Source organism: Pogoniulus pusillus, chromosome 6, assembly GCF_015220805.1.
Source record: "Pogoniulus pusillus isolate bPogPus1 chromosome 6, bPogPus1.pri, whole genome shotgun sequence".
NCBI classification, from domain to species: Eukaryota; Metazoa; Chordata; class Aves; order Piciformes; family Lybiidae; genus Pogoniulus; species Pogoniulus pusillus.
The window spans coordinates 1006702-1030609 of record NC_087269.1 but is presented as its reverse complement, the minus strand read 5'-3'; the positions used below and the strand labels follow the sequence as shown (position 1 = coordinate 1030609).

Here is a 23908-nt window from a genome sequence, read left to right as displayed (position 1 = left end):
CCCTGCCTCTGTCTGCAGGGCCACAATCTGCTCCTCACACTCTGGCAGTCACTCAGTGCTCTCGGGCCCAGCCCAGCCCTGCTACAGACGGGCGGGCACCCTGAGCTTCCAACAGACACAAAAGCCTCTCCACCTGGCCATTGCCTTGAAGGTGAAAGCTTCGCGGGGAGGTCACAACCACACAAAGGCCTTAGACCTCAAACATCTTCCCTACAAAAACCACTCACCGAAAGCTCACTCAAAACCACTGCTCCCTAGGCAAACGCACAGTAAATTCCTCCCGGGATCACCAAGTTCTGGCTTCTCGGAGAGGACAGTCACTCTGTTTCCCCAACTTTGCAACAAAGAAGCTTCTCAGGTTTAGTTTCCTGGAGTTCTTGGGGGGAACCTTTCCCCAAGAGGACTCACTTTACACAACAGTCTCAATTTTACTAGACTTCTTGTGGAGGTTACTCTCCTCAAGAGGACACACCTTTGCAAAAGGTCAGGCTGGGAGAGCCGGGGGTGTGCAGCCTGGAGAGGAGAAGGCTCCAGGGAGAGCTTCTGGTGGCCCTGCAGGGCTGGAAGGGGCCAAGAAGAAAGCTGGGGACAGAGTTCTGTGCAGGGCCTGTTAGCACAGCCCAAGGGGGGATGGTTCAGAACTCAAAGAGGGAGATTCAGGCTGCAGAGAGGAGATGTTGGTGAGAGCCGGTCCCAGGTTCCCCAGAGAGATGTAGATGCCCATCCCTGCAGCCAGAAGGAAGGAGAACCACAAATGGCTCTTCCCAGAGCAATCCTGCATCCCGGGATCTGAGCTCAGGCTCTGGGGATGCAGGGAGCAGCTCCTGCTGTGACTAAAGCCCGAGGCAAAGAAGGTTTGGAGTCCCTCAGACTCTCCCTCATCCCTCCCCACGACACTGCCCCCGAATGCAGCAAGGGCCAGAGATTCTCCAGAGATCTGCTTTATTTGTTCAACTGTGCCCAGAGGCTGCCTCTTCCTTTTGGGAAGGGCAACGTGGGGCCCACGGGCACCACAGGGCATCTCCCTGGCTGCTCCAAGGAAAAGCTGCTGCTGCTGCTGCCCAGCAGAGAGCTGCAGGAGGATGGGATGCACATGGGGCTGGGAGTCCAACTTCTCTGCAGGGTCGTGGCTGCCACCTTGTTCCCTCCTCTGCTTTGCACCTGGGAAGCCACCACTGCCTTCTCCTCATCGCTGGCTGTGGCATGAAGTGAAGCTGTCCTCAAGGGGCAAGGAGCAGAGAGCTTTCTCTGGGGTTGGGTGCAGGGCAGTGAGGTCTGCTTCGGTCTGGCTGATGCTGGCTGCCAGTTTGGGCCTGGAGCAGCCTGGAGCTGGCAAACTGGCTTGGGAGCTACGGCACTCAGGTGTGGGGGGATGCAGAGGGGAACTGGGCGAGAGGATTAAGGAGCCTCCTTCCTTCTGCTTGGCATCTCTCCACTGGGCACCTCTCCAAGGCAGGCATGTTCTCCAGCATCTCCCAGACACTCATCCTGGCCATGATGGCCTCGTTCTCTGGGGCCCACCACTCCACTATGTCCTTCCCTGCCTCCTTTTTTCGCTTCTCCCAGGAAGAGAAGCCGCTGGAGGAGCTCCTGTGCTCCGAGCCTGGCATGTTCTCCAGCATCTCCCGGACACTCATCCTGGCCATGATGGCCTCGTTCCCTGGGACCCACCACTTTGCTATCTTCTTCCCTGCCTTGTTCTTTCTCTCCTCTGAGGAAGAGGAGCTGCTGGAGCTCCAGGGGTCCAAGGCAGGCATGTCCTCCAGCATCTCCCGTGGTGTCATCTTGGCCATGATGGCCTTGTTCTCTGGGGCCCACCACTCCACTATCTTCTTCCCTGCCTCGTTCTTTGTCTCCTCAGCCTCAGAGCAGCTGCTGGAGGAGCTCCTGTGCTCCAAGCGTGGCATGTTCTCCAGCATCTCCCCTGGTGTCATCTTGGCCATGATGACCTTGTTCTCTGGGGCCCACCATTCCTTCTTCTGCTGCTTCTGCAGCTCTTCTGTGGCCTTCCTGGCCGCACAATAAACTCCTGGCACTCACAGAAGCGTTTGGTGGCTCAGCTGTGACACACAGGTTCCTGTGCAGCCTTTCTGCTGCCTGCAAACAGCTCTCAGCGAGTCCCTGCAGAGGCATCTCACAAGGGTCTGCACTCACAGCACTTGGGCTTTCTCAGTGCCCTTTATTTCCTCACTGATACAATCTAGTCCCACTTTACCACCCCCCCAGATCCCCGCCCACACCTCCCCCCACCCCCCCCAGTCCCCCTCCGACGACTGTCCTCTGGGAGCCTTCTTGCTTCTACTCCTCCTAAAGAACCTAAAGGAACCGCACGGACCTAAGGGAACTAAAGGTGAGTGCCCTGCGGGAGCGGCAGGAAAAGTCTTTTGCCTGTCCCTGACCGAGCCTACAGGGGAGGGAAAGGCAACTTCTTGCCTTGTCTCTTCCCATTCAGCGCTCGGCAGATGCAGGGAGAAAGGAGTTTGCCGTTGCAGCGTCCTACCGCACTTGGAGTTTCCACAGCTGCTGTTGCAGACACGCAGGGAGCCCAGAGGCTGCACACGGGGCAGGGAGTCCAGGAGCCCCTGTAGGGGGACAGTGGCTTCCTCCTTGTCCCCTCCTCTGCCCAGCAGCCCCCCCGCAGCCTTCCCCGTCTGGTATGGAAGCTGTGAGGCGCTGAGGAGGTTCTGAGCTGCTCCCTTTGAACCTCAGGCGTGGAAGCCCTGCACGGACTGACGGTGATGGGAACCCCTGGCCTGCAGGATCGGAGTGGAAGGGGAAGTGGGTGAGAGGGTTCAGGAGCCCTCACACCTCCTTCCTTCTGCTTGGCATCTCTCCACTGGGCACCTCTCAGCAGCAGCAGCAGCTCAGCAGGTGCTGAGATCCCAGGGCAGGCATCCCCTCAGGAGCCTGGCCTTGAGCTGCCTCCTTCCTTCTGCTGCCCAACCTCAAGGAGCTCAGCTGGGTCAGCCCAAAGCACCACCAAGCTCTGGCACCTTGGCACCTTGAGACCTTGGGGTGGCACTTCCTAGCACCACCAACCCATGGCAGAGCTGCCCCCAGCCCTGCCCCAGCACCACCAACCCATGGCCTCAGCACCACAGATCCACAGCTCCCAACCCCTCCAGCCATGGCCACTCCACCACTGCCCTGGGCAGCCTGGCACAGGCCTGGCACAACCCTCCAGGGGCACAAAGTGCTCCTCAGGCACAACCTCCACCTGCCCTGGCACAGCCTGAGCCCATCTCCTCTGGGCACAGCCCTCAGCACAGAGCTTGGCCCCAGCTGGCTCCAGGCTACTGTCAGGCAGCAGAAGGCTGAGGCTGAGGAGCAGCAGAGGCAGCAGCAGGGCACTGCTTGGCCACAGCCAGGGGTGCCAGGGAGCTGCAGAGCCCCACAAGGGCTGCCCTCAGCCTCCTCTGCTGCAGCCTCAGCCCTGCCCCAGCTCCCTCAGCTGCTCCTCACAGCTCCTCCACAGCCTCCTCCTGCTCCTCCACACCCTTGCCCAGCCAGCTCTGCTGCCCTGCTCTGTGCCCTGCCCCAGCCCCTCCAGCTCCCCCTGGCAGGATCTGGCCCTTGGCCTCGTTGCAGCTCCTGAGGTTCCTCTGCTCCCTCTCCTCCAGCTTCTCCTGGTCCCTCTGGCTGGATCCCAGCCCTCAGCCAGCCTGGGCTCAGCAATGTCCTGGGATCAGCTGGAGCTGAGCTGGACAATTCCTGGCCCCTTCCCCTCCGACCCCAGCGTTGGGATTTGCTCTTCCAGGCTGGCACAGCTCCATGCCAGCATCCTGCCCAGCCTCACCACTCACCCCCTGCCTGCACCCTGCCCCTCAGCTGTGTGGCACTGCCCTGCCTGCACCGCTCCATGCCAGCCTCCTGCCCAGCCTCACCACTCATCCCCTGCCTGCACCCTGCCCACTGCTGTGTGGCACTGCCCTGCCTGCACATCTCCATGCCAGCACCCTGCCCACCTTCCTGCCCACTCCCTTGCCAGCTGTGCCCACTCACTGCCAGGAGCCTGCCAGGTCTGTGGGCAGAGAGCTAAGGCCGTTAGCTGTCAGGTGAAGCACTCGGAGCTGGGAGAGGCTCCCCAAGCTCCAAACGTCCTGGGGGGACAAACGATTGTAGGAGAGGTCCAAACGCTGCAGGAGAGAGGAGAAGAGAAGCCCCTAGAGGAAGGCAGCCTGAACCCTGCTGCCTCCTGCCCGCAGGCACGCTGGGAGCAGAGGCTCTGCACCAATGCTGCTGCCCTCAGCACCCCCAGCTTCAATGCTGCTCCCCTCAGCACCCCCAGCCCCAATGCTGCTCCCCTCGGCACCCCCAGCTTCAATGCTGCTCCCCTCAGCACCCCCAGCTTCAATGCTGCTCCCCTCAGCACCCCCAGCCCCAATGCTGCTGCCCTCAGCACCTCCCAGCCCCAATGCTGCTCCCTTCAGCTCCTCTCAGCCCAAATTCTTCTCATCCAAGAACCTCTCCTTGGGAAGGGAGGGAAGTGGGGATGAAGGTGGGGAAGGAGGGAGGGAGGTGATAAAGGAAGGAAGAAGGAAGGAGGTGGGGAGGGAGAGAGGGAGGGAGGGAGGGAGGGAGGGAGGGGAATTCTGAGAGCTCCATCACCTTACCTCCAAACGCAGGAAGTCCCCAGGGCTGAGGCTGAGTTTCCTCAGTCCATTCAAGGACAGGTTCAGCTCCCTCAGGGCTGGAAACTTCCTAAAGGTCTCTGAGAAGGAGGAGAAGAAACCAACTCCAGGAACAGGAGAAGGAACAGAAGAAACCATCGCTGCTTTGGCCCTAGAATGGACCAACAGCAGCAAGGAGAGAGGAAAGAGCAGCTGAGGGCACTGGGGGCTGCTGCTCCAAGCCTTGATGGCACAGAGTGGGCACAGGGATGGTGACCCCAAGCCAAAAGCTCCACCTGCAAAGGCCTCTGCTCAGACCTCAGCTTCCCCAGGCTGGGAAGCAGCAGCTCCTGCTTGGGGAGGCACAGAAACATCAGAGAAGCTTGGATGGGACAGAGCTTGAAGGTGATGGAGGCCAAGCATGGCCCCAGCCCTGCCCCAGCAGCACAAACAGTGCAAACAGCTCTCAGCGAGTCCCTGCAGAGGCATCTCACAAGGCTCTGCACTCACAGCACTTGGGCTTTCTCAGTGCCCTTTATTTCCTCACTGATACAATCTAGTCCCACTTTACCACCCCCCCAGATCCCCGCCCACACCTCCCCCCACCCCCCCCAGTCCCCCTCCGACGACTGTCCTCTGGGAGCCTTCTTGCTTCTACTCCTCCTAAAGAACCTAAAGGAACCGCACGGACCTAAGGGAACTAAAGGTGAGTGCCCTGCGGGAGCGGCAGAAAAAAGGCTTTTGCCTGTCCCTGACCGAGCCTGCAGGGGAGGGAAAGGCAACTCCTTGCCTTGTCTCTCCCCATTCAGCGCTCGGCAGACGCAGGGAGAAAGGAGTTTGCCGTTGCAGCGTCCTACCGCACTTGGAGTTTCCACAGCTGCTGTTGCAGACACGCAGGGAGCCCAGAGGCTGCACACGGGGCAGGGAGTCCAGGAGCTCCTGTAGGGGGACAGTGGCTTCCTCCTTGTCCCCTCCTCTGCCCAGCAGCCCCCCGCAGCCTTCCCCGTCTGGTACGGAAGCTGTGAGGCGCTGAGGAGGTTCTGAGCTGCTCCCTTTGACCTCAGGCGTGGAAGCCCTGCACAGACTGACGGTGATGGGAACCCCTGGCCTGCAGGATCGGAGTGGAAGGGGAAGTGGGTGAGAGGATTCAGGAGCCCTCAAACCTCCTTCCTTCTGCTTGGCATCTCTCCACTGGGCACCTCTCCGCAGGAGCAGCTCAGCAGGTGGTGGGAGGCAGCAGAGCAAAGCCTCTGCAGGGACAGGATTTACCTGTGTTGAAGAGCTGAAGCCCATTTCTGCACCCCACCAGTCCCCGTCCCTCCCCCCCGGGCTGTCCCCTAGGGGACCTCCTGCTTCTTCCGCTGCAAACAGGGGCAGCGGCGCTGCAACCAGGGGCAGCATCTGCAGAAGCAGCGAGTACAGCAGCTCTTCAGGCGGCTCCAGAGCCCAGCTTGCTGTGTGCTCGGCTTCCTCCCTGCACTGCTGGGCTCCTCTGCGCTGCTCTGTGCCCCAGCATCACTCGCCCGGGCAGCTGAGACCCCCGGCATGGTCCTGGGCTCCTGGCTCCTCCTCTTTGCTGCCCTGTTCTTGGCTGCCTCCTCCTCCTCAGAGTCGCTGCTGGAGCTCCAGGGGTCCAAGGCAGGCATGTTCTCCAGCATCTCCCGTGTTGTCATCCTGGCCATGATGGCCTCGTTCCCTGGGGCCCACCACTTCTCTATCTTCTTCCCTGCCTGGTTCTTTAGCTCAGGCTCCTCAGAGTCGCTGCTGGAGCTCCAGGGGTCCAAGGCAGGCATGTTCTCCAGCATCTCCCGTGTTGTCATCCTGGCCATGATGGCCTCGTTCCCTGGGGCCCACCACTTCACTATCTTCTTCCCTGCCTCGTTCTTTAGCTCAGGCTCCTCAGAGGAGCTGCTGGAGCTCCTGTGCTCCGAGCGTGGCATGTCCTCCAGCATCTCCCGTGTTGTCATCTTGGCCATGATGGCCTCGTTCCCTGGAGCCCACCACTCCACTATCTTCTTCCCTGCCTTGTTCTTTATCTGCTTCGCCCTAGAGCAGCTGCTGGAGGAGCTCCTGTGCTCCAAGCGTGGCATGTCCTCCAGCATCTCCCCTGGAGTCATCTTAGGCATGATGGCCTTGTTCTCTGGGGCCCACCACTCCTTCTGCTGCTGCTTCTGCAGCTCTTCTGTGGCCCTGGGGTCCCTCCGTGCTGCCTCCTCTTGTGCCCTGCAGAGGAGACAGAGGAGACCTCGCTGAACCCTGGCCCCTCTGCTAGGAGCCAGGGGCAGCAGCAGCTGCTTCCTGAGCTGGAGCTGGGGGGCAGAGCGAAGGGCTGAGGGTGAGAGGTAGCATCTGGGGAACCTGCCCAGCACTCACCCTTGCACCTCTGGGGTCGGCCTTGGCTCCTGCTCTTGTTCAGCCACCTGCTCAGAAGCTAAAGAGAGAAGGCATGGAGTGAGCAGCGGGTTCGGGTTGCTGTGGCTGTCAGCCATTAGCATCACTGCAGGCTGCTGGGGACACTCATCCCTCTGCTCCTCACCTCTCTGCTCCTCACCTCCTCCTGAGTCCTTTTGCTGCTTTAATTCTTGCTCAGCCTTTCGCTGAGCTTTGGCTGCAGCTTTCTCCTCCTTCCTCTTACACCTCAGCTTCCTTCTCCACCAGTTCTGCAAGAAGCCCCAGGAGCTGGGTGAGTCTGGAGCACCTCCAGCACCAGCCCACCCCAGAGTGCAGCTGTGACACTTACCAAGGCGTTCATAGTGAGGGAGACCAAGAGAATTGTCAAGAGAACAGACATGGGGTCCATGGTTGGGACTAAGAGAGTGCTGCACAGCACAGCTCTGCTCTGCCTGAGGCACTCTCAAGTCGTCACCACCACAAGCCCTCGGTGAAGATCCTCAGGGACCTTCTGGCTCTGCACACGCAGATGCCCCAACACCGCTGGGGGTGGCAGAGGCTGAGGCTGCAGTCTGCTGAGAGAACACCAGACCGAGGCACCAACCGGCCACTGCCTGCTGCCACTGCGCCCTGCCGGCCTTTTATAGGCCAGGCCCCGCCCCCGCCCGTTGTGACGTCACGGGGAGGACACGCCCCCGCTCGTTGTGACGTCACGGGCCGGGGACGCCCTCGGAGCGCAGGCTGCCAGAGCCTGGCAGCGCTGCAGGGAGCAGGGGGCAGAGGGTGGAGGGGCGCTCGGAGCCCCTCGCTGCTGCTGCTCGCTCAGGAGCGCTGCAGGAAGCCCTCAGGGCTGTGGCTGGAGCCAGCAGCGCTGCACTGCCGCTCCAGGCCGCCCTGCGCCGTGAGAGGCAGCAGCCTGTCGGTGGGGGCCGTGAACAAACAGGGCTGTGCCGGAGCCGACCGAGCAAGGCTAGGGACGGGCGAGGACGGAAAGCGCCAGGAGCAGGGCACAGGAGACACCGTGCGGGACGCGACTGTGCAGAGCCAACAGCTGCGGCACAAAGAGGCCTGAGGAAGACTCGCTGCTTCAGCCTCACGGCCGCAGGCCATTCCCCTCTTCCTACATCGCCCCCTTTTTGTTGTACAAAGGAGAACCTAACAGTAGCACAACCAATCATTCATTAAATACACGGCAAAATACATAGCAGCGATAGAAGTAGCAAGAATATTATACGTAATACATAACAAAGCATTTTTACATACTACAAATAAATCCAATTAGTCCCCATCCCACAAAAAGTTTTATAAAAAATAATTTCTAAAGAGTGATCATAACTAAACAAAGCAATTCTAATTTAGTGACATTAACTAAAGTAATCCAAACATTCACTTGCCGCTTTTGAGCGTAACAGTTCTTCCTAATGTGACCTGGCTTCCCGCAGCCAAAACAAACAGTCGCCCTCCCCCCTGTGTTCACAGCGGCAAAAGCAGCCGCCATAGTCTCGGACGTCCCGAAGCGATTGCAAGCTTCCATCAGCTCAACCAGGGAGGGTTTTGGATTCGGTAACGATTTCAGCAACTTCTTACAGTCCACGTTGGCATTTTCAATTGCTAGTTGTTGAAGTAAAATCTCTCTAGCTTCCTCGTTTTCAACCTGCTTTCCAAGAGCTTCCTGCAGTCTTGCTACGAAGTCCATAAACGACTCCTCTGGTCCTTGCATAATAGTCGTAAAAGCCTTTTGGGGTTTGCGGGTGTCTGGAATCTTAAGGAGCGCCCGCTTAGCAGCCTCCTTAGTGGCATCCAGAGCTTCTCTCGGACAATCTCTCGCCTGGGCGACGGGATCGGCTAACGGCCCCGTGCCCATCAGATGATCCATAGTTAAGGCTTGCAGGGCTGGATTATTCCCCACCGCAAACCTTCGTAAAACAGTTTCTAAACTCTGACGCCATCCCGACTCCCAAAGCATGTATTGAGAAGAATTTAAAAGCAATTTGGCTATTGTCTTCAGATCATAAGGTGTTAAAACGTAACTTTCACAAACGGACTCAAACAGTCCCGCGAAATAATGTGAACCCAGTCCATTATCAGCGGCAACACGGCGCAGCTCTTTGGTAACTGAAAAGCTGAGAGCTTCCCACTGGGGGTTGCCGCCACGCCCTGGATAGATCACCGGCGCTGCGATAATGCGGGCTGGTACTGTGGCAGGTCGGGGCGGAATCGTAATACACCCTGCCATGTCGGCATCCCCTTCGTCTAAAGCTCGTTGTTTAATTGCTGCCCACACCACACGGGGATCATGACCATCCGGTGGATATGGGTCTGGTTCCTTTTCGGGATCGAAGGGATCTAACTCAAAAGGATCTTCGCTAAATGATGTTGATTGCGAAGTTCCCACAGCAGGCTTAAATCGCACTCGCGGCTTAGGCGTCGGTAGGGTAGGCGAGTCCTTAGCATCAAAAGGCAGGGGAGGGGCAGAGGCTTGAATCGGAGCATTCGTCTGCAGTCCCTTCTTCTTTAAGTCTAAGGGATTAAATGCTCTCCCCGACTTCCCCTCCTGTTCTTTAACAGCCTCAAACACCTTTCGCCACGGTGCAAGCAAGCGCTGTGCTTCTAAATCACCATTTGTAGAAAGATCCCATAAACAGACCCCTGCTTTGTCCCATAGTTCCGACTCAAAACCCGTAATTTCTGTAGTGTCAGGGAATTCATCCTTGACCCATCTCATAAGTAATTCCAGCTCATAACCGGATATGTCTTTCTTATGTTCATATGCAAAATCTTTCATGAGCTTATAAACGTCCCTTTCTTCATATGAGGTTTGATTCCCCATGTTTAAGTTCCTCTGAGCTCACCTACCAATCTCGAGGAGGTGATGAAGTGCGGGCCCGCAATCTGCTTCCTTTCAGCACCTTGCACTTCCCAGAGGCTCGCGGCCGGTCGTCCTCCTATCCCGGACGATAAGCACCGATATCACATCGGGAGTCACCACTTGCCGCAGTGAAGGGACGGGGCAACGACTTGATGCAAGCCAAAATTCCACTTCATTAGAAAAATAGGCAGGTAGATATTGTATCAGAAGGGCTAGCATGTTGATCACTGATTGGATAGAATTACAGTAAAAGTTAGTAACTACTACATGATTGGCTAACACTCTGCTCAGGCTGAAGACGCTGTTTCTACTTTCTTCTCTGCTCCTTGATATAAGTTGCTATGCAACTATCTGAGCAGTCCTGACCGCAGGATCTTACTTATCTTACTCTTCTGAGGTCTGTCTGACCCACACATTGCATGCCCAAGGTCTATACTGTGTTTTGTTTCGTCTCGGGCAGCTGTTCCCTGCTAACAGGCCATTCCCCTCTTCCTACACACAGGTTCCTGCGCCGGCTTTCTGCTGTGCGCAAACAGCTCTCAGCGAGTCCCTGCAGAGGCATCTCACAAGGCTCTGCACTCACAGCACTTGGGCTTTCTCAGTGCCCTTTATTTCCTCACTGATACAATCTAGTCCCACTTTACCACCCCCCCAGATCCCCGCCCACACCTCCCCCCACCCCCCCCCCCCCCCAGTCCCCCTCCGACGACTGTCCTCTGGGAGCCTTCTTGCTTCTACTCCTCCTAAAGAACCTAAAGGAACCGCACGGACCTAAGGGAACTAAAGGTGAGTGCCCTGCGGGAGCGGCAGGAAAAGGCTTTTGCCTGTCCCTGACCGAGCCTGCAGGGGAGGGAAAGGCAACTCCTTGCCTTGTCTCTTCCCATTCAGCGCTCGGCAGACGCAGGGAGAAAGGAGTTTGGAGCAGGGGGAAGGGGACTTTGGAGCAGGGGGAAAGGGGAGCCCGGAGCAGGGGGGAAAGGGGAGCCTGGAGCCGGGGGGGGAAGGGGAGCCCGGAGCAAGGGGGGGAAAAGGGGAGCCCGGAGCAAGGGGGGGGAAAGGGGAGCCCGGAGCAAGGTGGGGAAAAGGGGAGTCCGGAGCAGGCGAGAAAGGAGAGTCCAGAGCCGAGGGGAAAAGGGGAGTCCGGTGACGGGGGGGGAAGGGGAGTCTGGAGTAAGGAGGGGAAAGGGGAGCCCAGAGCAAGGCGGGGAAAAGGGGAGTCCGGAGCAAGGGGGGGAGAGGGACTTTGCATTTGCAGCGTCCTACCGCACTTGGAGTTTCCACAGCTGCTGTTGCAGACACGCAGGGAGCCCAGAGGCTGCACACGGGGCAGGGAGTCCAGGAGCTCCTGTAGGGGGACAGTGGCTTCCTCCTTGTCCCCTCCTCTGCCCAGCAGCCCCCCGCAGCCTTCCCCGTCTGGTATGGAAGCTGTGAGGCGCTGAGGAGGTTCTGAGCTGCTCCCGTTGACCTCAGGCGTGGAAGCCCTGCAAGGACTGCAGCACTGGGTCCCACTCCGGTCTTGCCCTCTTTTGATGTCCTTGGGTGCCTCTCACTGCCCTTTTTGCTCTACTTGGAATATGTGTCACAAGTTAAATTAAAACACACAAACAAACCAAACAAAAACAACTAACAGGCAAAACAACAACAACAAAAACCTCTTCCCCACTACACAATCCCTCCTGTCTGTAACAATTTCAACACCTTCTGTCGGTTTGAGTATTGGTTATGAAGTCTCAATTAGTGCCCCCCCAGGAGTGATAAGTGTTTAGAAGTTGCAGCAGTGCTTAGCCTCAGTGTCACTTGGTTTCTCCTGGGTCCCAAGTCACCTGTCCCTCCCGCACAGGTGCTTTTACTCGTGAGGCTGTGTCCGTCTTTTCTCTGCTGTTCTGAGCGCCCTTCCTGTGGTGAGCAGCACAAGAAAAGAGCCTTCCCACAGAGTTAACACAGTTTGTTCTTTCCAAGTCTTTATCCGTAAGGTATCAGTGCAGGACACCCCCCACCCAACGAGAGACTCCCTGAGCCTCCCCAGGTGAAGCTCTTAACAGAGTTGCTTAATTACTTTGAATGGGCCTGTAAGTGCCTTTGATTGCTTCAGCTTAAGCCAAGCTAAGCACAAACCCGAATGCACCTCCCAAACCCGGTACAATTTCACTACTGACTGGTGAGCTCACAGATCTCCAGGCTTCACCCCCCCCACTCACCACAGAGGGGTGAAGCCTCAGTTCCTATGAGGCACACCTGTCCTCTTATCGAGGGTGGGCTCAGGCCAGTGCTTCACAACCATTTCTAACTGCCTCGTGAATGACCCGGCAATCACTTCTTTTGGGATCCCTTTCTTTCGGCCTGCCCACCACCAGTACTGTCTAGTGTTCAGGTGCTCCCTTCCCCCAGTCGAGTGTCGCCTGGGGATTCGAAGCATCTGGCTCCGGGGGTCTGGACTCGGAGGTGGGCGATTAATTTTCACCTGCCTCAAGCCTCTAGGCTCAGGCTTATGAACTTCCTCAGGCACCCCATACTGCCTGGCATAATCTAATAGCTCTCTGGCCACCTCCTCCCACGTCCCTTGTCTGCAATCAGGCTGCCTCCTCCCAGGTGTTAAGTTCTCCCTCAGAGCAGCTTGTATTCGGGAGGTAGGTGGGGTGTCAGCTATCTCCTTTCGAAGCTGAATGCCTTTCATCTTAAGGGAGTCAGGAAGCCCCCGACCAAAGGAGTCATTCGCTTTGGGTCCACCAAGAGAGAAAGGGGTGATTCAAAATGATGTTGCAGTTCTCGATCACAGACCATTTGCAAACAAGCTGCCTTCTGCACATTTTCCATCATCTGATTCATGCCTCCCCTCAGAACTAGAGGCTCTCCTCTCTTTTGAATCAAAGTCCCCAGCCCGGAAAGCTGCTCGCTGAGTAAGGCTCCAGGGACCACTCCTATTGCCCGTAGTTAGGAACACATTAGCACCCCAATAGCCTGTGGCTTCAGCCTCTGTCAACCTAATTTGATCCCCTCCAGTTTCAGAAACAGGCCATACATATCCCACCTCAGACTCCCCAGCAGAACGTGTGAACTCTTTACGCAGTTTGGCCAGCTCAGTGGAAGAAAAGGGTGTCTCTTTGGTTGTGACGGCAGGGGTGCCATCCTCATCCTCATCCAGCATCTCGGTTTTAATGAGAGGACGCATGTGAGCCGCAGCTTCCTCTGCTGCTGCCAGCTCTGCCTGGGGGGATATGGAGGCAGGCTCTGCCTGCCGTTCTTCCTTCTTCAAAACCCAATTGTGCCGCTTCTGCTCTGTTTTTAATCTGTCCTTAGGGTCTGCCACTTCGTCCTTTAAAGTTACTATATGCCCTTGCAGGGAATCTACCAGCTCCTGCAAGGAGGAAATGAGTTTATTCTCTCTCGTTTTGGCTTTGCTTTTCGTCTCTCGAAGCGGCCAAACACGCACCCAAAACTGCACAGATGAAAGCTTTGCCCTTTCCGACTTGGCCCTGCCTCTGTCTGCAGGGCCACAATCTGCTCCTCACACTCTGGCAGTCACTCAGTGCTCTCGGGCCCAGCCCAGCCCTGCTACAGACGGGCGGGCACCCTGAGCTTCCAACAGACACAAAAGCCTCTCCACCTGGCCATTGCCTTGAAGGTGAAAGCTTCGCGGGGAGGTCACAACCACACAAAGGCCTTAGACCTCAAACATCTTCCCTACAAAAACCACTCACCGAAAGCTCACTCAAAACCACTGCTCCCTAGGCAAACATGTGAGAAATATATAGAATCATATGTCTGATCTGATCAATTCGTGGCAAGAGGTCACAGACAAGGAGGAAGGGGGGGTTGAATGGAACTGCATTCCTGCTTGCACCACCATCTCAATAAGCTTAAAGATAAGAGTAATTAGATTGGCGAAGGAGGGAGGCATGTGGAAGAGATTGTCTTTTGCATATTTAAATGGCAATGCATTCCTCCTGGTGCCACCTTTCCTGTATGAGCAAATAGAAGAACCAGGACTTTGAAGTTCATGAGGAAGACACTTAAGCAAGACCCCTTACTTCATCAAAGATTACCAGAGGGATCACCGGATAAAAGGAGACCTGTGTGGAAGAGACACCTCCCATTCCTAAAAACTGATAAAGAAATCCCAACCTTTTCTTAGAACTTAGTAAATATGTAATAGAATAGGGGATAAAAGGAGAAAGCTGAAGGCAAAGGCTGTGCGTTGGGGTAGAGCAGAGTCTCTCCTCGCACCCAGGCCTGTACATTGCTTGGTTCCTGCAACTCTATTAAAGCCTTAACTTGCATGAACGCCAGTTTGTGCCTGTTCTTTATGACAAACACACAGTAAATTCCTCCAGGGATCACCAAGTTCTGGCTTCTCGGAGAGGACAGTCACTCTGTTTCCCCAACTTTGCAACAAAGAAGCTTCTCAGGTTTAGTTTCCTGGAGTTCTTGGGGGGAACCTTTCCCCGAGAGGACTCACTTTACACAAGAGTCTCAATTTTACTAGACTTCTTGTGGAGGTTACTCTCCTCAAGAGGACACACCTTTGCAAAAGGTCAGGCTGGGAGAGCCGGGGGTGTGCAGCCTGGAGAGGAGAAGGCTCCAGGGAGAGCTTCTGGTGGCCCTGCAGGGCTGGAAGGGGCCAAGAAGAAAGCTGGGGACAGAGTTCTGTGCAGGGCCTGTTAGCACAGCCCAAGGGGGGATGGTTCAGAACTCAAAGAGGGAGATTCAGGCTGCAGAGAGGAGATGTTGGTGAGAGCCGGTCCCAGGTTCCCCAGAGAGATGTAGATGCCCATCCCTGGAGCCAGAAGGAAGGAGAACCACAAATGGCTCTTCCCAGAGCAATCCTGCATCCCGGGATCTGAGCTCAGGCTCTGGGGATGCAGCGAGCAGCTCCTGCTGTGACTAAAGCCCGAGGCAAAGAAGGTTTGGAGTCCCTCAGACTCTCCCTCATCCCTCCCCATGACACTGCCCCCGAATGCAGCAAGGGCCAGAGATTCTCCAGAGATCTGCTTTATTTGTTCAACTGTGCCCAGAGGCTGCCTCTTCCTTTTGGGAAGGGCAACGTGGGGCCCACGGGCACCACAGGGCATCTCCCTGGCTGCTCCAAGGAAAAGCTGCTGCTGCTGCTGCCCAGCAGAGAGCTGCAGGAGGATGGGATGCACATGGGGCTGGGAGTCCAACTTCTCTGCAGGGTCGTGGCTGCCACCTTGTTCCCTCCTCTGCTTTGCACCTGGGAAGCCACCACTGCCTTCTCCTCATCGCTGGCTGTGGCATGAAGTGAAGCTGTCCTCAAGGGGCAAGGAGCAGAGAGCTTTCTCTGGGGTTGGGTGCAGGGCAGTGAGGTCTGCTTCGGTCTGGCTGATGCTGGCTGCCAGTTTGGGCCTGGAGCAGCCTGGAGCTGGCAAACTGGCTTGGGAGCTACGGCACTCAGGTGTGGGGGGATGCAGAGGGGAACTGGGCGAGAGGATTAAGGAGCCTCCTTCCTTCTGCTTGGCATCTCTCCACTGGGCACCTCTCCAAGGCAGGCATGTTCTCCAGCATCTCCCAGACACTCATCCTGGCCATGATGGCCTTGTTCCCTGGGGCCCACCACTCCACTATGTCCTTCCCTGCCTCCTTTTTTCACTTCTCCCAGGAAGAGAAGCCGCTGGAGGAGCTCCTGTGCTCCGAGCCTGGCATGTTCTCCAGCATCTCCCGGACACTCATCCTGGCCATGATGGCCTCGTTCCCTGGGGCCCACCACTTTGCTATCTTCTTCCCTGCCTTGTTCTTTCTCTCCTCTGAGGAAGAGGAGCTGCTGGAGCTCCAGGGGTCCAAGGCAGGCATATCCTCCAGCATCTCCCGTGGTGTCATCCTGGCCATGATGGCCTCGTTCCCTGGGGCCCACCACTCCACTATCTCCTTCCCTGCCTTGTTCTTTATCTCCTCTGCCTCAGAGCAGCTGCTGGAGGAGCTCCTGTGCTCCAGGCCTGGCATGTTCTCCAGCATCTCCCTTGGTGTCATCTTGGCCATGATGGCCTTGTTCTCTGGGGCCCACCACTCCTTCTGCTGCTGCTTCTGCAGCTCTTCTGTGGCCTTCCTGGCCGCACAATAAACTCCTGGCACTCACAGAAGCGTTTGGTGGCTCAGCTGTGACACACAGGTTCCTGCGCAGCCTTTCTGCTGCCTGCAAACAGCTCTCAGCGAGTCCCTGCAGAGGCATCTCACAAGGGTCTGCACTCACAGCACTTGGGCTTTCTCAGTGCCCTTTATTTCCTCACTGATACAATCTAGTCCCACTTTACCACCCCCCCAGATCCCCGCCCACACCTCCCCCCACCCCCCCCCAATCCCCCTCCGACGTCTGTCCTCTGGGAGCCTTCTTGCTTCTACTCCACCTAAAGAACCTAAAGGAACCTCACGGACCTAAGGGAACTAAGAGTGAGTGCCCTGCGGGAGCGGCAGGAAAAGGCTTTTGCCTGTCCCTGACCGAGCCTGCAGGGGAGGGAAAGGCAACTTCTTGCCTTGTCTCTCCCCATTCAGCACTCGGCAGACGCAGGGAGAAAGGAGTTTGGAGCAGAGGGAAGTGGACTTTGGAGCGGGGGGAAAGAGAGCCGGAGCGGGGTGGAAGGGGAGCCCGGAGCAAGGGAGGGGAAGGGGAGCCCGGAGCAAGGAGGGGGGAAAGGGGGAGCCCGGAGCAAGGAGAGGTGAAAGGGGGAGCCCGGAGCAAGGGGGGGGGAAAGGGGAGCCCGGAGCAAGGGTGGGAAAGGGGGAGCCTGGAGCAAGGGGGGGAAAGGGGGAGCCCGGAGCAAGGGGGGGAAAGGGGGAGCCCGGAGCAAAGGGGGGGGAAAGGGGGAGCCCGGAGCAAAGGGGGGGAAAGGGGGAGCCCGGAGCAAAGGGGGGGGAAAGGGGGAGCCCGGAGCAAGGGGGGGGGAAAGGGGAGCCCGGAGCAAAGGGTGGGAAAGGGGGAGCCCGGAGCAAGGGGGGGGAAAGGGGAGCCCGGCGCAAGGGGGGGAAAGGGGAGCCCGGAGCAAAGGGGGGGAAAGGGGGAGTCTGGAGCAAAGGGGGGGAAAGGGGGAGCCCGGAGCAAGGGGGGGGAAAGGGGAGCCCGGAGCAAAGGGGGGGGAAAGGGGGAGCCCGGAGCAAGGGGGGGGGAAAGGGGAGCCCGGAGCAAGGGTGGGAAAGGGGGAGCCCGGAGCAAGGGTGGGAAAGGGGGAGCCCGGAGCAAAGGGTGGGAAAGGGGGAGCCTGGAGCAAGGGGGGGAAAGGGGGAGCCCGGCGCAAGGGGGGGAAAGGGGAGCCCGGAGCAAAGGGGGGGAAAGGGGAGCCCGGAGCAAGGGGGGGAAAGGGGAGCCCGGAGAAAGGGGGGGAAAGGGGAGCCCGGAGAAAGGGGGGGAAAGGGGGAGCCCGGAGAAAGGGGGGGAAAGGGGAGCCCGGAGCAAAGGGGGGGAAAGGGGAGCCCGGAGAAAGGGTGGGAAAGGGAGTTCGCCGTTGCAGCGTCCTACCGCACTTGGAGTTTCCACAGCTGCTGTTGCAGACACGCAGGCAGCCCAGAGGCTGCACACGGGGCAGGGAGTCCAGGAGCTCCTGTAGGGGGACAGTGGCTTCCTCCTTGTCCCCTCCTCTGCCCAGCAGCCCCCCGCAGCCTTCCCCGTCTGGTAGGGAAGCTGTGAGGAGCTGAGGAGGTGCTGAGCTGCTCCCTTTGACCTCAGGCGTGGAAGCCCTGCACGGACTGACGGTGATGGGAACCCCTGGCCTGCAGGATCGGAGTGGAAGGGAAACTGGGTGAGAGGGTTCAGGAGCCCTCACACCTCCTTCCTTCTGCTTGGCATCTCTCCACTGGGCACCTCTCAGCAGGAGCAGCTCAGCAGGTGGTGGGAGGCAGCAGAGCAAAGCCTCTGCAGGGACAGGACTTACCTGTGTTGAAGAGATGAAGCCCATTTCTGCACCCCACCAGTCCCCGTCCCTCCCCCCCGGGCTGTCCCCTAGGGGACCTCCTGCTTCTTCCGCTGCCAACAGGGGCAGCGGCGCTGCAAGCAGGGGCAGCAGCGCTGCAAACAGGGGCAGCATCTGCAGAGCCAGCAGCGAATGCAGCAGCTCTTCAGGCGGCTCCAGAGCCCAGCTTGCTGCGTGCTCGGCTTCCTCCCTGCACTGCTGGGCTCCTCTGCGCTGCTCTGTGCCCCGGCGTCACTCGCCCGGGCGGCTGCAGGCGTAGGCTGCTGCGGCTGCTGGCTACTGTCCTGGCTCTGCTCCGTGCCAGGCTCTGGGACTTGGACCCCGCCTGGGCTCGGCTCTTTGCCAGGCTCCTTCTGCTGCTCCGAAGGCTGGAGAGGCTGTTGGACATTGGAGCCCGAGGGAGATGCAGAGCTCTGAGGGGACTTGGCAGCGGAGACCCCCGGCATGGTCCTGGGCTCCTGGCTCCTCCTCTTTGTTGCCCTGCTCCTGGCTGCCTCCTCCTCCTCAGAGAAGCTGATGGAGCTCCAGGGGTCCAAGGCAGGCATGTTCTCCAGCATCTCCCGTGTTGTCATCTTGGCCATGATGGCCTCGTTCCCTGGGGCCCACCACTTCACTATCTTCTTCCCTGCCTGGTTCTTTAGCTCAGGCTCCTCAGAGTCGCTGCTGGAGCTCCAGGGGTCCAAGGCAGGCATGTTCTCCAGCATCTCCCGTGTTGTCATCTTGGCCATGATGGCCTCGTTCCCTGGGGCCCACCACTTCTCTATCTTCTTCCCTGCCTGGTTCTTTAGCTCAGGCTCCTCAGAGTCGCTGCTGGAGCTCCAGGGGTCCAAGGCAGGCATGTTCTCCAGCATCTCCCGTGTTGTCATCTTGGCCATGATGGCCTCGTTCCCTGGGGCCCACCACTTCTCTATCTTCTTCCCTGCCTGGTTCTTTAGCTCAGGCTCCTCAGAGGAGCTGCTGGAGCTCCTGTGCTCCGAGCGTGGCATGTCCTCCAGCATCTCCCCTGGTGTCATCTTGGCCATGATGGCCTCGTTCCCTGGAGCCCACCACTCCACTGTCTTCTTCCCTGCCTTCTTCTTTATCTGCTTCGCCCTAGAGCAGCTGCTGGAGGAGCTCCTGTGCTCCGAGCGTGGCATGTCCTCCAGCATCTCCCCTGGTGTCATCTTGGCCATGATGGCCTTGTTCTCTGGGGCCCACCACTCCTTCTGCTGCTGCTTCTGCAGCTCTTCTGTGGCCCTGGGGTCCCTCCGTGCTGCCTCCTTTTGTGCCCTGCAGAGGAGACAGAGGAGACCTCGCTGAACCCTGGCCCCTCTGCTAGGAGCCAGGGGCAGCAGCAGCTGCTTCCTGAGCTGGAGCTGGGGGGCAGAGCAAAGGGCTGAGGGTGAGAGGTAGCATCTGGGGGACCTGCCCAGCACTCACCCTTGCACCTCTGGGGTCGGCCTCGGCTCCTGCTCTTGTTCAGCCACCTGCTCAGAAGCTAAAGAGAGAAGGCATGGAGTGAGCAGGCAGCAGCCCCCAGCACAGCAGCAGGGGCTGGGTTGCTGTGAGGTTTCAGCCATCACTGCAGGCTGCTGGGGACACTCATCCCTCTGCTCCTCACCTCTCTGCTCCTGCAGGCGACCTCTCACTGAGTCCTTTCGCTGCCTTAATTCTTTCTCAGCCTTTCGCTGAGCTTTGGCTGCAGCTTTCTCCTCCTTTCTCTTACGTCTCAGCTTACTTTTCCACCAGTCCTGCAAGAAGCCCCAGGAGCTGGGTGAGTCTGGAGCACCTCCAGCACCAGCCCACCCCAGAGTGCAGCTGTGACACTTACCAAGACGTTCATCGTGAGGGAGACCAAGAGAATTGGCAATAGAACAGACATGGGGTCCATGGTTGGGACTAAGAGAGTGCTGCACAGCACAGCTCTGCTCTGCCTGAGGCACTCTCAAGTCGTCACCACCACAAGCCCTCGGTGAAGATCCTCAGGGACCTTCTGGCTCTGCACACGCAGATCCCCCAACACTGCTGGGGGTGGCAGAGGCTGAGGCTGCAGTCTGCTGAGAGAACACCAGACCGAGGCACCAACCGGCCACTGCCTGCTGCCACTGCGCCCTGCCGGCCTTTTATAGCCCAGGCCCCGCCCCCCCCCCGCTGTGACGTCACGGGGAGGACACGCCCCCGCTCGTTGTGACGCCACGGGCCGGGGACGCCCTCGGAGCGCAGGCTGCTGACGCTGGAGCCTAGGAGCGGTAGCAAAGCGCCGTGAGAGGCAGCAGCCTGTCGGTGGGGGCCGTGAACAAACAGGGCTGTGCCGGAGCCGACCGAGCAAGGCCAGGGATGGGCGAGGCCGGAAAGCGCCAGGAGCAGGGCAGAGGAGACACCGTGCGGGACGCGACGGTGCAGAGCCAACAGCTGCGGCACAGAGGCCTGGGGAAGACTCGCTGCTTCAGCCTCACGGCCGCAGAGCCCCCAGGAGCACAGCAGCATGCTGGCAGCTGCGGGAAGAACCGCGCCCGCGGGGCAAGTGTTTGGATGGCACTGAGCTGCTGCGCCCAGGTGTGCGTGAGGGGAGAGCGAACTCCTGCAGCCGCCCCCTTTTTGTTGTACAAAGGAGAACCTGACAGTGGCACAACCAATCATCATTAGATACACGGCAAAATACATAGTAGCAATTTCAGTAGCAAGACTATGATAAGTAATGCATAACAAAGCATTTTTACATACTACAAATAAATCCAATTAGTCCCCATCCCACAAAAGGTTTATAAAAAATAAACTCGAAAGAGTGATCATAACTAAACAAAGCAATTCTAATGTAGTGACATTAACTAAAGTCATCCAAAGATTAATTTCTGAAAGCATAACGAAACGAACACATAATCCAACCTCCCCTATTCCCAAGATCACAGTAACTGCAACTTTCATCCTGGAGTCAGAGCTGTTGCTTTGTCCTTGTCCGTCTGATCTTCTTGAATCGGTCCCTTGTCAGGACGAACATATTTTGCTGGTATCCATCTAGGACCTGACTCTGTGGAAACACAAGCATATCCTTTTCCCCACGTTATTAAAGGATAAGGACCTTTGACTTTACCTGATTCTAGGTCACGAATTAAAACTGGTGGCTGCTCCTGAAGCTCAAAAAGGCTGTTATTTCCCAAATGTCGCACTATTGGTGGCATATCATCTGTCCTTGTGCAACTCAAAGAGTTGTAAACATAGAGTGCCTTTTGCAACCTTTCTTCAGGTGTCCCTGAAACCCCCCTCCCCCATTTTGTTTCTGCAAAAGAGGTTTCAAAGTCTGATGTGCTCTCTCAATGATAGATTGCCCTGTAGGGGAGTGTGGGATCCCAGGAACATGCCGAATTCCCCATGCTGACAGAAAGCTTTGCAAGAATTGAGAAACATAGGCAGGGCCATTATCAGTTTCAATAGCTCGAGGCACTCCTAACATGGCAAAGGCCCTAAGAAAATGCTTCTTTGCATCCTTTGCTTTTTCTCCTTTGTGACAGGAGGCAGATAATGCTCCAGAAAAGGTATCAACAGAAGAATGTACATATTTAAACAATCCAAAATCTGGAACGTGAGTCACATCTGATTGCCAGATTTCTCAGCTGTTTAATCCACGAGGGTTAACACCTTCGCTGCCTGTAGGCACAATGGTACGTTGGCAGTCTGGGCAGGATGCAATGATATCTGCTGCCTGCTGAGCAGACAATTCAAATTGCCTTCTTAAGCCCTTTGCATTTTGATGGAAAAACATGTGACTGAGCTTGGCCTGAGCCATTCGATCAGGGAAAGTCAAAACTGGTAAAGTTAGTAAATCTGCTTGGTGATTCCCTTCTGCAACAAATCCTGGGAGGTCAGTATGAGATCTAATGTGCATAATGAAAAATGAAGGTTGTCTGTTGTTTAAAAGAAAAATCGATTTCTGCAGCAAATCAAAAAGGTGAGGATTGGGAACATCTTTAAGTGCAGCAGCTTCAGCACGCATAACAATCCCTGCCACATAGGCAGAATCAGTGACTAAATTGAAAGGCTTATCGTGATGTAATTGAAACACACGTGTTGCTGCTGCTAGTTCCACTCTGTGAGGAGAGCCTGGATGTAAAAAACTTCTGAATTCCAACGTTGCCTATTAGCATCCCACCAAACTCTTGCTGACTTTTGTGATGTTCCCGACCCATCTGTAAAAAAGGTAATTGCAGCCAATGGTTGAAAGCTTCTCTTAGGTGCCTCTGCCAGAGCAAAAGATAAATGAAACAATTTGTGGGGTGGCAGGTGATTTGAAAACTGACCCACATACCCCTGGACTGCCACTTGAAACGGTAAAGAATTCTGCATCAGCCAGATGAAATAAGCATCTGTAAGCGGGGTGTAAATGACTGAACATTGTCTGCCCCTTAGGGTAACTACCCTATTCCTGGCTTTCATGATAATATGAGCAAACATTTCTGGCTGGGAATAAATAGTTTTTGAAGACTGATGAGGTAAAAAGACCCACTCAAGAAGTAGCAATGGAAAAGGGGAGCCTGGAGCGGGGTGGAAGGGGAGCCCAGAGCAAGGGGGGGAAAGGGGAGCCCGGAGCAGATGGGAAAGGGGACTTTGGAGCAGGGGTGAAGGGGAGCCCGGAGGAGGCAAATAAAAAGGAGTCTGAAGGAGGGTGAAGGCAGCAGTGTCACAGTGGGGACTGAGCAAAAGCAACTGCTTGGGCAATGCAGTGTGGAAAAGAAGTTCTTTGAGACACTGAGGCTGTTGGCCCAGCTGGATTCACAATCCAGGGATGAACAGGAGCTGGGAGAAAAAGGAATCCCAGCACAGGGGGGTTGGAAGGCAGCTCTGGAGCTCAGCCAGCCCAAGCCCACCCTGCTCCAGCAGGGCACCCACAGCAGCCTGCCCAGGAGCATAAGGGCCGGGGGGGTTGGAAGCTCTGCACACAAGGAGGCTCCACAGCCTCTCTGGGCAGCCTGCTCCACTGTTCTGCCATTCCCAAAGTCAAGAAGCTCCTCCTCGTGTGTAGATGGAACTTCTCATGCTCCACTTTGTGCCCCTGGCCCTGTCCCTGGGCAGCACTCAGCAGCTGCCAGCCCCAGCCCCTTGCCCCCCACAGCCCCTTCAGCTCTTGCTGAGCACTGCTCAGCTGCCCTCTGGGGCTGCTCTGCTGCAGGCTCCCAGCCCCAGGGCTCTCAGCCTTTGCTGCTGCCAGAGCTGCTGCAGGCTCTCAGCCTCTGCCCAGCCTGCCCTGGCCTCTCTGCAGCCCTTGCCAGGCTCTCGGGCACTGGGCAGCCCAGAGCTGGCCCCAGCACCGCAGCTGTGGCCTGGCAGAGGGCAGCAGAAGCTCCCCGCACTGCTCCTCCGGCACAGCTCCGCCGCTCGCCGGGGCCGGGGCGGGGCCGGGCCGGGCAGGAGCCCTCCCCCGCGCGCCGCTGCCGTTCCCGCCCGGGGCCGCCTCGCGCGGGCTGAGCTCTCGCCCCCGGGGGTCCGGCGCCATCTTGGCAGGGCTCCGCTGCGCTCTGCCGCCTCGGTGCCCGCTCTGCCGCCTCGGTGCTCTGGGCGGCAGCTCCTGAGGGGGCTCCGGGGCCGCCTCTGCTCCGGCCCTGGAGAGGAGGGGGCGCAGGCCTTGCTCGGTGCACGGTGCCCTCACCTGCTGCGTGCGCAGGGGCTCCCTGCTGGGCGCTTCGGTTCCTTCCGCGCCCAAAGAAGGAGTGGAGAAGAACCCCCGGGGCAAAGCAATCCACCGCCGACCGAGTGCAGCGCACCCTGCCTGGCCGCGGGCTCCCTGCCCCTCGCCTCCCCTGCCCCATGCCCGGGGACCTGCTCTTGCTGGCTCCCCACTGGCTCTGCGGGGCTCTCTAACGCAGCTGCTGCCCAGCAGCAAGCCCAGGCAGGGCAGGGAGCCGAGGGGCTGCACACAGCCATGGTGCCCAGCCCCAGCGCTTGCCCAAGCCCTGCCCAGCGCCAGGCTGCTGCTGAGGGCTGCGCTCCAGCAGCGCAGCAGAGGTGCTTCTGCCCCAGCCCAGGGATCTGCTCCTGTTGGATGCCCTTTGCTCCTCCTTGTTAAAACTGAGCCACCAAAAGCTTAGAGATCAGTTGAAGGAGCTGTGTTTTGGCAAGCCAGGAGCAGCGCTGGGCGCAGGGAGTTCAGCTCT

At 57.8% G+C, this 23908-nt stretch overlaps 2 protein-coding genes and 1 long non-coding RNA gene across 4 annotated transcripts; all 3 read right to left on the bottom strand.

The window, feature by feature from the left end:
- Positions 1 to 2637: 2637 nt before the first annotated feature.
- Positions 2638 to 4706, bottom strand: LOC135176436 (uncharacterized). 2 transcript variants are annotated; one of them, XR_010302647.1, is made up of 3 exons: positions 4614 to 4706; positions 3966 to 4136; positions 2638 to 2753 (listed from the first exon to the last, which is right to left on the bottom strand). It is a non-coding gene; the product is annotated as an uncharacterized LOC135176436 (long non-coding RNA). The 2 variants fall into 2 exon arrangements; XR_010302646.1 differs by having other exon boundaries at positions 4003 to 4136.
- A 1241-nt stretch (positions 4707 to 5947) lies between these two features.
- On the bottom strand, positions 5948 to 19853 carry LOC135175777 (uncharacterized). The gene is made up of 4 exons (XM_064144068.1): positions 19594 to 19853; positions 19384 to 19513; positions 6984 to 7041; positions 5948 to 6833 (listed from the first exon to the last, which is right to left on the bottom strand). Exons 1-4 carry the CDS (start codon positions 19651 to 19653, stop codon positions 5948 to 5950), a joined length of 1134 nt encoding a protein of 377 aa, XP_064000138.1. The 5' UTR covers positions 19654 to 19853.
- LOC135176434 (uncharacterized) lies at positions 17320 to 18667 on the bottom strand. The gene is made up of 2 exons (XM_064145589.1): positions 17745 to 18667; positions 17320 to 17583 (listed from the first exon to the last, which is right to left on the bottom strand). Exon 1 carries the CDS (start codon positions 18656 to 18658, stop codon positions 17813 to 17815), a length of 846 nt encoding a protein of 281 aa, XP_064001659.1. The 5' UTR covers positions 18659 to 18667; the 3' UTR covers positions 17320 to 17583; positions 17745 to 17812.
- Positions 19854 to 23908: the final 4055 nt, after the last annotated feature.

Coding starts and splice junctions, on each gene's coding strand:
- LOC135175777 (XM_064144068.1), bottom strand. CDS start 19,653: ATGGACCCCATGTCTGTTCTATTGCCAATTCTCTTGGTCTCCCTCACG. Junction 19,514..19,593: donor CCCTCACGATGAACGTCTTG/GTAAGTGTCACA, acceptor GGCTTCTTGCAG/GACTGGTGGAAAAGTAAGCT. Junction 7,042..19,383: donor TCGCCTGCAGGAGCAGAGAG/GTGAGGAGCAGA, acceptor TTCTCTCTTTAG/CTTCTGAGCAGGTGGCTGAA.
- LOC135176434 (XM_064145589.1), bottom strand. CDS start 18,658: ATGGCCAAGATGACAACACGGGAGATGCTGGAGAACATGCCTGCCTTG.